The 12,316-nt window shown below is 39.1% G+C and overlaps 1 protein-coding gene and 1 long non-coding RNA gene across 5 annotated transcripts in view; one reads left to right on the top strand and one right to left on the bottom strand.

Annotated features, from left to right (window-relative positions):
• The window catches only part of RBL2 (RB transcriptional corepressor like 2), a 51,587-nt gene that overhangs the window by 27,115 nt on the left and 12,156 nt on the right, over positions 1 to 12,316 (bottom strand). For all 4 annotated transcript variants that reach the window (XM_055553678.1, XM_055553677.1, XM_055553676.1 and 1 more), the window contains 5 exons: positions 8,841 to 8,969; positions 7,343 to 7,503; positions 7,187 to 7,251; positions 6,411 to 6,597; positions 1,347 to 1,513 (listed from right to left, as the gene is read on the bottom strand). In XM_055553678.1, the coding sequence (XP_055409653.1) occupies positions 1,347 to 1,513; positions 6,411 to 6,597; positions 7,187 to 7,251; positions 7,343 to 7,503; positions 8,841 to 8,969 (709 nt within the window). The remainder of the gene's footprint in view (positions 1 to 1,346; positions 1,514 to 6,410; positions 6,598 to 7,186; positions 7,252 to 7,342; positions 7,504 to 8,840; positions 8,970 to 12,316) is intronic.
• On the top strand, positions 3,355 to 12,098 carry LOC129632217 (uncharacterized). Its single transcript, XR_008704429.1, has 3 exons — positions 3,355 to 3,527; positions 3,788 to 3,965; positions 11,978 to 12,098. It is a non-coding gene; the product is annotated as an uncharacterized LOC129632217 (long non-coding RNA).

Here is a 12,316-nt window from a genome sequence, read left to right as displayed (position 1 = left end):
AAAGAAGCTGTTACACCTAGAGACTGCAAGGAGATCTGGAAGACACAGAGGTTGATAGCCTTCTAAAATGTATTTAAAAATGCTTCTGAATTCTAGGTAAACAAGATTCATCTGAGCAATATGACTTAGGAAGAGGTCATACAGAAAAAGCCTAGTGGGTGTCAATCACAATCGAGTTTATGAATAAAGTAGACGTCATAAAAATGTACAGGAAAACTGATCAGCCTTGGTATTTAATATGTGTGGCTATGAGTGGGAAATTACTATATGCTTATACAGGGCTTTCTTATACTATACTGCCAGAAATTAAATGGTCTCCCATAGGGTCTATGTCATTAAATCATAAATGTTTAGGAATAGAAGCAGTCTTGGAGGTAATTTTGTCAAATAAATTTGCTAAAAATTATGCACAGGTAATGAAATTCAGTCTATTGTGTTTTTCACTAAAGTTCCCTGATATTCTTACTAGTATCAGACAGATCAAAGGAACTAAAGGCAGCTGACTTCCTTTCCAAGCTAAAGGTGTTTTACAGAACTTAGAAAAGTTACATTGGTTTTACATTGGCTGTGAATCTAACTGGCTATCTTTTCAAATGTGACCCACCCTTCAGAAATTTGCTCAGATTCAATCCTCATTCTGAAGTTCTTTGACAGATGCCCATGTTTACTGATCCCTCTTTCCTTGAAATCTTAAGATAGAATAACTGATAATAGATAGGTTCGTGTTTTATTCTACAATATCTAGTGTTATTAGTTACTGTCTCCTGAACTATGTTTAAAAAAAATCTGAGAGCTACAAACTGAACATTACAGTTGCTCCCCTCCCTACTCCCACCTCAATTTCATGTATTGAAATCTAATCCCCAAGGTTAATGTACAGAGGTGGGGAATTTGGGAGGTGATTAGGTCATGAGGGGGGTGGTCCTCATGAATGGGATTAGAGCCCCTATAAAGAAAACGCAAACGAGCTCCCTTCTTCCTTCTGCTACGTGAGGACACAGCAAAAACACAGCTGTCTCCGAACCAGGCACTGACTGTTAGCATCTTGATCCTGGACTTCCAGCCTTTAAAACTGTTAGAAATTAATTTCTGTTGTTTCTAAGCCACCAATACTCAGTCTACCATATTCTGTATAGCAGCCCAAATGGACTAAGATACTGAGAAAAAAGGATCATTTTCTATTCATACCTTTTCTGTCCTCTAAGGACTAACAACAGAACTGAGCATTAACACTGATGTAAAATTATCAATGGGTGAATTAAGGCACAAATGGCAAAACATTAAAACAAAACATTGGAAGACAGTCGACAACCAAATCTTAGAAGGCAGGAAGGGCTCAGACTAACCTTAGGGTCTGTTCCAGTCTCTCACTCGGTGCATTCCTGAGGCCCGTGAGCATGGTGTGAAGGCGACTCAAGCTATGTGTAGCTGTAGAAACTGGAGTCACACAAGGGCTGTTGTCCTTAATGTACCTCACACCGGTAAGTGGTGTGGAGACTCTAAGTGCTTTAGACTAAAGAGGGGAAAGGAACATTAGTTTAGGCCAAAGAGACTGTCAATCACTTTATAAATGGGAATTCAAGCCAATCAGACTTTATCTTTACATTACTGATAAATATTAGTGATTCAAATGTCACCACTTTCTTGAAATTTAATTATAACACCAGTAAGAGACCTCACTATCCATGTGAAATTGTGTTAAAGGACAATCTATACTTTAGCCAACCAAGAAGTTTGACTCTTAAAAAATATTTATGGGAATTCCCCAGCAGTCCTGTGGTTAGGGCTCTGAACTTTCACTGCCTAGGGCCGGGGTTCAACCCCTGGTTGGGAACTAAGATCCCACAAGCCTCACCATGTGGCACAGACAAAAAAGTTAATGTTTAAAATAAGGCATCAGTTCAGTTCAGTTCAGTTGCTCAGTCGTGTCCGACTCCGTGACCCCATGAATTGCAGCACGCCAGGCCTCCCTGTCCATCACCAACTCCCGGAGTTCACTCAGACTCACGTCCATCGAGTCAGTGATGCCATCCAGCCATCTCATCCTCTGTCATCCCCTTCTCCTCCTGCCCCCAATCCCTCCCAGCATCAGAGTCTTTTCCAGGGAGTCAACTCTTCGCATGAGGTGGCCAAAGTACTGGAGTTTCAGCTTTAGCATCATTCCTTCCAAAGAAATCCCAGGACTGATCTCCTTTAGGATGGACTGGTTGGATCTTCCTGCAGTCCAAGAGACTCTCAAGAGTCTTCTCCAACACCACAGTTCAAAAGCATCAATTCTTCAGCACTCAGCTTTCTTCACAGTCCAACTCTCACATCCATACATGACCACTGGGAAAACCACAGCCTTGACTAGATGGACCTTTGCTGGCAAAGTAATGTCTCTGCTTTTGAATATGCTATCTAGGTTGGTCATAACTTTTCTTCCAAAGAGTAAGCATCTTTTAATTTCATGGCTGCAGTCACCATCTGCAGCGATTCCCTATTATTTTTCCTTCAAAACTTAACTTGAAAGCAAAAAGAAGCATGAAAATATTAAGGCTATCTCTGACAAACATAATTTCATAACTCGCATCTACTGTTATTTTCATAATTATTCAAAGACTTACAAAAGAAAGCTGAGAATTAAATCTGGCCCAAATGAAATCCATGATTTCACAAAAGCCCCTCTGAATAATCAAATCTTGCTTCACAGAGAGGATAAAGCAAGCCTTCCTAGATGCAGAACACAACCTGATGCAGAAGAGCCTTTTTCAGTCTTCTTGCCCCTCCTTTAGTTTCTAGAATCTATCATAGGCTTCCCCGCTAAAGCAGACAGACCTTCAGAGAAATAAGTTCAAATGAAATTCTTGAACACAAAGATGAAAAAGACACAACTCGACACCAAAGAATTTAAGCATGCATATCTTTTTCTGTATTTCCAACAAACTCTGAAAGGTTATGATAGCTTAAGAGTTTTTTTAATACTCAAGACAGACTATGTTTCCCTATGTAGAATGTACTTATTCCAAAGACAGCTGTAAAAACACCCACCAAAAATTTTACCTGGCAACAGAACTGTTCGAGTTCCACAACATACAGAAAAACACAGAAATCCACTATACAGAAATAAATCTATATGCTTTCTCTGTGACTTAAGAGTAGAGCCAAGACTTCCACTCTGCTTCAAAGAAATTAATTCTATAGTTTTTTTAGGTCAATAAGATGATCGAGGTTGATTACACTCAGGAGATTCCTCTCGGTGCTTAACAGCTTTCTCCTGGCTCCGTCAGTCCTTCGTTGCCGCGCCTGGGATCTTTGTTGCCATGTGCAGGTTCTTCAGTTGCAGCACTGGGGTCAGACCGGGGCCCCCTGCATTGGGAGCAGAGTCTTAACCACTGGGCCACCAGGGGAGTCCCTGAGCAGCTTCTCTTGCAGCCACCGTCTTCCCTGTGTATGACCCGGAGCCTCTCTGGGAGGAGAAGCAACAGCAGCCAGCAGCATCTCACCACTGTGCCTACACGCAGCAGCGCTTCCACAAAGGAAACGAGGTAAGACAACCACAAGCAACTTCCTGCCCACGTCCTCAAGGTCGGCACAGGGCTTCTTAGTAGCCTCGTTTAAGTTCTTAGCTTAAAACTTCCTGTGCATTCTGATCAAGAAGAGTCTTTAACTCCTTAGACCTCTTTTATTGCCTGTCAACTCATACTACTAGGTAACCTCTCCTAATTCCATAACTTTAAAAGCCGTCTGTGTTCCTAATGACTCTATGTATATGTGTGTGTGAAGTCCTTTCATATGGGCTTCACAGGTGGCGCTAGAGGTAAAGAACCCAATACAGGAGACATAAGAGATGCTGGTTTGATCCTTGGATGGGGAAGATCCCCTGGAGGAGGGCATGGCAACTCACTCCATGGACAGAGTGAGCCTGGCAAGCTACAGTCCGTGGGGTTGCAGAGAGTCAGACACGACTGAGCGCACCCACACAGGTACTTATATATATAGCCCTTACATTTGCCGTGAACGCTAGTCTTACATCTCTCTCTCTTTATTAAAGATGTATTCATCTTTTTTTTTTGGCTGCACTGGGTCACTGTTGCTGTGTGCAGGCCTTCTCTAGTTGCAGCAAGTGAGGGCTGCTCTTTGTTGCGATGCTTAGCTTCTCATTCTGGTGGCTTCTCTTGTTGCAAGCACAGGCTCTAGGCGTGTTGGCTCAGTGGTTGCAGCTCATGGGCTTAGTTGCTTAGTTCACAGCACGTAGAATCTTTCCAGGCCAGGGACTGAATCTGTGTCCCCCACATTGGCAGCTGGATTCGTAACCCCTGGACCACCAGGAAAGCCCTAGTCTTGTGTGTCTCTTAACTGCCTACTTAGCTCCTCTACTAGACTGTCTAAAAGACATCTCACATTGAACATGCTCATAACTCTAACTTTTGATTTTCACCCCCCTAGACTTGTTCTTTCTCCCCTCAGTAACTGTCAATAGTAAATAATTATGTAATGCCTGCAAGCACTGAACACAACACCCGTCACAGACCTCATGAAGCTTACACTCTAATGCAAGGAGACAGATGATAAACAGCCCATCTATCCTTCCTTCCCCTCTTCCTCCTCCTGTCTTTCTCTATCATCTTCAGATAAATGATTCTTCCTACCTACCTACCTACCATCAGACAGTGATTAACACTAACACTAATCACAGAGTGAGAGGGAAAGGAAGTCCTGAGGTATGGGAGGATGCTGGTGGTTATTATTTTATATGGTAGTCAGGTTATTAGAGATCTGGAGGAAGTGAACAAGTGAACCACATGAGTATCTTGAAGAAACACACCATAGGCCAAGGAAACAGCTTGCTCTGAGTTGGAAGTAGGCTTGGCATATCTGAAGAAGGAAAAAGGAGGTTAATGTGACATGAGTGGAAATGTGAGGAAGAGGTGGTGAGAGATGAATTCAGAGAGGGAGTGGGGCTAGATCACTGATGACCTTCCAGACATCTGTAAGGACATTAGCTTTTATACCATGCACCCAACTGGAGTCCTCACTGTTTTCTTTCTTGCACACCCCAGATCCAAGCCATCAGTAAATTCTGTGGATGCTGTCTCCATAACAGAGCCCAAATACAACCATTTCTCTGATTCAAGACACCATGAATTATCACCAGAATCACTGCAATAGCCTCTTAATTCCTTACTCCCACCCCTGCCCCATCCCACCTCTTCACGAGCCCTTTTAAAAATGTAAAGCAGATTCCATCAGTCACTGTTCTCTACAACACCTTCCTAACGGCTTTCCTCTCAAGCAGAGCAAACGTGAGCATCTTCCCATGGCTCTCACAGTCCTCTATGGTTGGCCTGCCCCCTTGGCCCACCCCCTGCACTTCTCAGTCATTGTTTCTCTCACTCATTCAATTTCTCCCACACTGGTGTTCTCACTCACTGTTCCTCCAAAAAGCCAACCATGTCTGTACCTCGCGGCTTTGTGCTTGCTGTTGTCTTGGTTTCAGAAACATGTCCCAGCTGTTCCCGTAACTTCCTTCCTCACCTTCTTCAGGTCTGCGTTAATACTACCTCCTCAGAGACGCTTTTTCCAACCACCCTATCTACACCAGGAGCCCCAGGCCCACCTGTTCTCTCTTCTCCTCAATACTTTGCTCTACCACTCAATTTTAGTTTTCTTCATTCATCATCATCTGATAACTATAAATTTACTTGTTTGGTTATCTCTTATCCATCTCCTCACATCAGAATATTAAACAGGATATTCATAGCTGTTTTGTTCACTGGTGTAGTCCCGGTGTCTAGGATACAACCTGGTATATAGAATATCTTGAGAATATTTGCTGAATGAAAAAAGCAAACCAGCCTTGAGTCTGGTCTTACAGGTGAGTTACCCCTTGGAATTAGCCACACTGCCTCTGGAAGTACCTGTCAGGAGTTGCTTATTTTCTATGAACACCACAGAACAGAATGGAAACTCTCAGTCTCCATCATCCTGCCTGAAATTACACATGATGCTGAAACTCAGTTTAAGAGAGTTTTCTTAAAGGCTACAGATTCTCAGTTTCCCTTGTGTCTTAGATGAAGGTACTAATTCGGGTCAATCAACATTTTCAAAATGCCTGCTATGTTCAGTAATGTAACAGCTGTATATCCCTGGTTCTGTTTTCAGAACCAACAACCAGCATGAGGCATCCATTAAAATCCGTTTAATTTATATTAAACTTTTTCACAGATCTAACCAAAACTTGTGAAAGTCAATGTCAACAAAAGTTAAAATAATAAAGACAGAGATAAACTTTCAACTGCGATAGGTAAGATGTGAATTTTCTTCTTCGTACTGGAAGCCAGTAAAACGCGCACACACACAACTACCAGAATACAGCGGGCCCTCGCGCGTCTGCCCTCGCGCTCTCTCTCGGGCTCGGCTCGGCTCACCTTGTCGAAGTGCTGCTGCAGGATGTGTTTCATCTGCGCCCTCTCGGCGGTCTCTGCTCCTGAACCAGTGTTCAGGCACCTTGAGAGAGTCCCAATTTCCTCTTCAGCATCCTCGCCCAGAAAAATCCGCTCATCTAAATTCCCAACAGATAAAACATACTCCTCATAGGCTTTATTGATGGCTTTACTAGAGGGGGGAAAAAAAAAACAGGCAAAATGTACACCCGCAGAACTGCCATTTGAAGTTGTGTGAGGCTACTTGTTTCATTGTTTTCATTTACTAAAAATTCTAATAGTTCTGTGAAAGTTAGATTTTAATGGGATCACTAAGATAAAAACTGAGGAGTATAAAAATGCAGGCGTGCTCCACTGTGCTCACGCCTTGTACAAGAAGTGTATTTCGCTGACAGTATTCCAGGGTGGGTGCCCTGTACCAAGCTGCCAGCCGAGTTCTCTCTCCTGGCTGCTCCAGGGACCTGTGAAGACCTCAGTGCTTCCACAGCACTATTCGCCACCTGGGTAGTTCCAAAAGGATTTCTTTCAAAAATCATGATCCCAAAACTTAACTATCAAAACTTTAAAGAACAGCCGCAGAATTTTCAACTACTTCAAAACATGTGCTTTGAGTAAGAGTTGATAGAATTTTTTACTGCATCCCTATATTCTGCCACAAAACATATTCTAAATTTCCAGGATTCAAACAATAAAAACATTAAACTCTGATGTTTCCTGAGCACATAAAGTATGAAAACACTTTTTATAACAGAAGTACTCACAAACTCTCTCCAAAATTCCCAGGTTCTAAAAAACCAGTAAGATTTTCTTCTTTTCCCTTAAGGAGCTATGATGAAAAAAAAGATCCTTAAGTCATCATATTAAATCAAGTCTTTACCCAGAAAATATTTTCAAATCATTTCTTTCTACTTACAAACCTTTTTTTCATAAAGCTTCCTGATATAAGGTTTCCAGAAATGTTCCTTTATTCCTTTTGCTTCCAAAACTAAGCCGTCATGTAAGGAACACAGTTTCTCAATGACGCAAGGTGGGTCAGAGGAAGGTTTAGAATCCTTAGCATGAAAATCTTCAGATAGACCTATGATGGGTAAAAGCACAGAACAGAGATATCAGGTAGCATTCATCAAGCCTAACTGTAATAAATTAAAATATAAATAACAGAGAGTCTAATCAGCACAGGAGTTGTTAGCACATGCGTGTATAGGAAATAGTGGAAGGTGCTAATTTAACTGTTTAAATACACTTCAAAAATAGCAAATAGAAGTAAAGCTTTTATTATGACTCAAAAGGTTTCAGTTATTCAGTTATATATCTGGAGAGAGTTAAAAAAGAAAAACTAAAAAATTATTTTTATACTACTATAGTATCTACAAAACAGATAAAATTTTGCAGAAAAGTGTTACATTCAAATAAAAAAGTCACTTTGAGAAAAGTTACTGTTCAAAGCACATACTCTTTATATACTTTAATTATGTTAGATGTTTTTATTATATTACTTTACAGCCCTTCTTGCCCTAGACTCAATGCAAGGCAAAGGAAAAAAAACACAAATAATAAATAAAAGAAGAGGGAAAAAAATGAAGGGCACCAGCGATAAAGAAATACAAAAGGGAGTTAGGGAGAAAATAAATGAAAGGTCAGAATACAGAGAACATTAGACTTACCAAACCAGGAGCAACTGAAGTAATTAATTCCACTAACTTTAAAAATCTACCTTGTGAGGCAGACAAGTTGAAATTCTAATCATAACCCCTTCAAAACTGACAATCACTCAGAATCCTATCAAGGTATTATTCAAACAGCAAGAACATTACATACTAGTTCAATAAGTATTTTTTAAATATTTGCTTTATAAATCATAATTTGGCCTCTTACTGTATATCATTCATAGAAATTCTACACCTTAAATCCTACTAAATGCATTACCAAAATAATGATCATTTCCACATACCTTTTAGAGTTGAAAATGCATTTTAATTATTTTAGAACCATAGGTACTCCTCTTCTGCAGAAAAGATTTGAATGAATAAATCTTTCAATAAATCTTCTTTGACCTCCTCCTGTGTGTCAGGCATGAAACTCGCCAATGCACAAAACCACCGTCAGCTCGAATGTCATCGTTGCTACTCCAGATTTCTAAATTCCTACTTCTCATTGAGTATATATTTCAGAAACTTCTAAAGTTGTCATCTAATACTTCTAAAACGTTGTGATATTTGCAATTTCTCTTTCTACAAATATTTTTACAGAGAGCTCAACTCCTAGTTCTAAGTACTCTGGGATAACTATGGTGATGAAGAGCGGAAAAGCATTTATGTTCTCTGATGCTAGGAAACCTGTACTATGTACACAACCCCCAAGAGTAAACATAGTGTAGACATGTGAGTCATCTGAGTCCCAGATTTACAAACTTACCTTTAAAATTAGGGTTCACAAGTTCTTTACGATTGGAACATTGAAGGGCATTTCCATAAACTAAGTCCAAAGCACACAGCAGAAGATGATAAGAATTAACCAAATCATCACTAATCATGGGAAAATTACCTATAGGATTATAAACAATTATAGAGTCATATTTGCATCAACTTTACAATATTATAAAAATAATCTCTTCCTTTAATTAAAATGACATTATACAACAATATGCAAGCCTGACTCAAGAGCTACAGAAAGTATTTTGGCAAATTTACATTTTGAAATATTACTTATTGTTTAATAAATTTCTAAGAGTTTAAGAAAAACCAAAACTTCACTAAAAATGCCATTCACTTAATAGTTGTTAAATAAGCATTTATTAAATGCCTGTCCAAACTTGCTCTCACTGGTTTTTCTTTTGAAAACTCTGAACACAACTTCATAAATTATCTCAAGCTGTAAGAAATTGTTGTATATGAAAATACTTTTCTGTCAGGAAAACTGGTATAAATACTTATTTGGGAAAAGCTCAAAAATTATTAATATAATTATTTTTTAGCATATATGTACTTTAAAAAGACCAGAAACTATAATCAGACTCCTAACAGTAATAGTTCAATGCTTTTTGAAGTAGTAATACAAGCTCATACAAACTAACGCAACAAGATCACAATAAAATATATTTCAGTTCTAGAGAAAATATCCTGGGAATAATTGTTGATGCCTGGTAACAGAAAAAAATAAACCAAAAACCTAAACCTATAGAAATATATAACTTTTGTAGTTCTGGTTTATCCCTAACATTGAAAACAGGTTTTTACAGGCAGTTAAGAGTTATTCTTAGAAATTAAAATATAGTTCTAGATATTCTGTATCTTTAAGCATATCCCTCTTTCCATTAAACACTGCTTATATATGCTCCATATTGATTTTACATTCTCATAGTAACGGATGAATTCAATCTAAATAGCTAACATACATCTGAAGAATTATTTCTAAGCCTCGACATTTTCACACTAAATACAAACACACACTCATACTACTTGGTTTCAGGCTTTTTTTCTTCTTTCCTCTAAAGAAAGTTACCACTTACCTCAGCATACCAGGATAAGAAATTCATTTTTTTTAATAGGTGAAACATTTCAACAAATCAATTTAAATGAATTAAAGAAAGAGAAAAAAATATTTTTCTGTTGCCAAAAACATAAATGATAATTAGTAGGTTAAATTCTGCATTCATATAACCAAACTAACTTGCTTGGTTTGACTATAAAGATGCTTAATATTAAAATACACTCAATTCCTCAAATGTAAAACAGGAAGTGGTACCTACCAGTTTCAAATTAAAAAGCCCATCACTCTGACAAGCCTAAACTTGTCGCTGGTGTGCACTTGCCATAGAAGGAAAAAACCTGCAGCCCAGTAACTTCTTACGAGAAACTTAAATGCCCCTAAAGATCAGAATCTAAATTCCAGAACTCTCCTAACATGACAGAGTCTACCTTTCCAATCCTGACTTTAGAAATAAATCCCACTTTGTGAAATATTTTATCTTTCAATCAACAAAGATAATCTGACTAAAGACTTGGGATATCATGTAAAACAGGAAGTGGTGCCTAACAGTCTTCAGGCCACAAAGCCCTGCATGACAAGCCCAAACTTGTCACCGGTATGTACTTGCCATTGGAAGTCAACAAAGATAACAGGCAAATGTTGGCTTATTTATCAGGAATGAGATCGTCTGGGATGCCCACCGTTGCACACAAAGTCATGAAAAAGATGCCCATAAAGAATACACTTCCCCCCACCAAATAATGAAATCAAGAACTGAAGAAAACCAACTAATCTCCTCTACTGGAAAATATCGTAGTGAAGCATAAATGATCACAGCACTGGACTGTGAGTGGACAAAGGCTCTTCAGACCAAATAATTACACACAGAATTAATAACAGTAAGATAAAATTCAAACACTGAGATAACTGTGGAGACAAAAATATGCCACCCCAGTTGCTCAACTGAGACCAAAACCTACTTGAGGGCAATACACTTCTTTTCCAGTAATTTATATACCAGTACTAAATACTTACCTCCAAGTGTACATATACCATAAAAGACATAAAACAGATAAAAATCCTCTAAGTTAGATATACCTGCCCATAACCTACTGCCCAGGTTAATATCATATATAACACCAGCCACAGTAAGCCAAGGGGCAGCAAATGTTCAAACCATCATGAAAACAGTTATGTGCTCTGAAGATGTTCTACATTTCATGCCACTGATCATACCACCTTCATCTGCACTAAAGAAACATGCGGTGTGATGGAAAGCAAAAGTAACCAAGAGCTTACTTCTGACAAGGAAAGATTATTTTTCTTTTCAGTCAAGCATGCAGCTTGGGGAAGGCAGGATAAGTTTTAACCTATAACAATCAGACAAATCACAGTGACACCAACAGAGCGACACAGCCCTGCTGGAGGCCCACACGCCCCGCATGAGGCCAAGAGCTAGAAGACGTGGACTCACACCCCAGCTCTTCTCCAGCAGCTGGTCTCTGGGCCTCAGTAACTTACTCTTTAAAATAAATACACTGGGCAAGCTGACCTAATAGTGAGAATCTCTCCTACTGAAGAAACACCTTTCAGCTCTATAATTCTTTGATTTTAACTTTCCGTTTTATTAGGCTATCTTAATGCCAAAGGCATTCTACACAGTCTACAGAAAAAGCTAAGGAACTATACTTTCTTTTCTTCCTTAAATTACTAAGAATCATTTTTATATAGAAACAAAGAAAGGACAATGATAGTCATAAAAATGTATTTCACTGAATGCAGACCTTGGGCAGGTTAAGTGAGAAGAGAGGGCAGCAAAAATGAGTTGTATCTAAAGGCATTTGATCAAGCATGTTTATCTGAACAAGGCATAAAAAGTAATCTAAATTACTTTGAGAATGATTAGTCTCACTCCATTATGTAATGCATGTCTTGTGCAAAGTATAAGTCCAAGACAAAAGCACAGACACACTAATGTGTTTTCAGCCCATAATTCAGAGATAATGTGTTTTGGAAAAGATGTTGTGTAAGAACAAAACTAAAGGATATTCCATTTAATGTATGATATTTGGTATATTGCAAAGAAACCCAGTGCTGCGGAGCTGCTAGGCCAGTGCACCACAACCGCTGAAGCCTGAGCGCCCTCGAGCCTGTGCTCCGCAAGAGAGACCACTGCAATGAGAAGCCTGCGCACCGCAGCTCGAGAGCAGCCCCTGCTCGCCACAACTTTTGGATAAAGCTCGTGCACAGCAACAAAGTTCCGGCGCAGCCAAAAATAAATAAATGAATAAATAAATTTTTTTAAAAAAACAGAGGGAGATAGAGAAGGAGGAAGGGAGAAAATATCAAAGGAAAAAATAAAGAAAGAAAAGAAATTCAAAAGATTTATAAAATGGCAATACTTAAAGAAAGTGGGCTTCAAA

Source organism: Bubalus kerabau, chromosome 17 (assembly GCF_029407905.1).
Source record: "Bubalus kerabau isolate K-KA32 ecotype Philippines breed swamp buffalo chromosome 17, PCC_UOA_SB_1v2, whole genome shotgun sequence".
In the NCBI taxonomy this organism is placed as follows: Eukaryota; Metazoa; Chordata; class Mammalia; order Artiodactyla; family Bovidae; genus Bubalus; species Bubalus kerabau.
The sequence above is the reverse complement of the archived record's forward strand: the minus strand, read 5'-3'. Positions and strand labels throughout refer to the sequence as shown.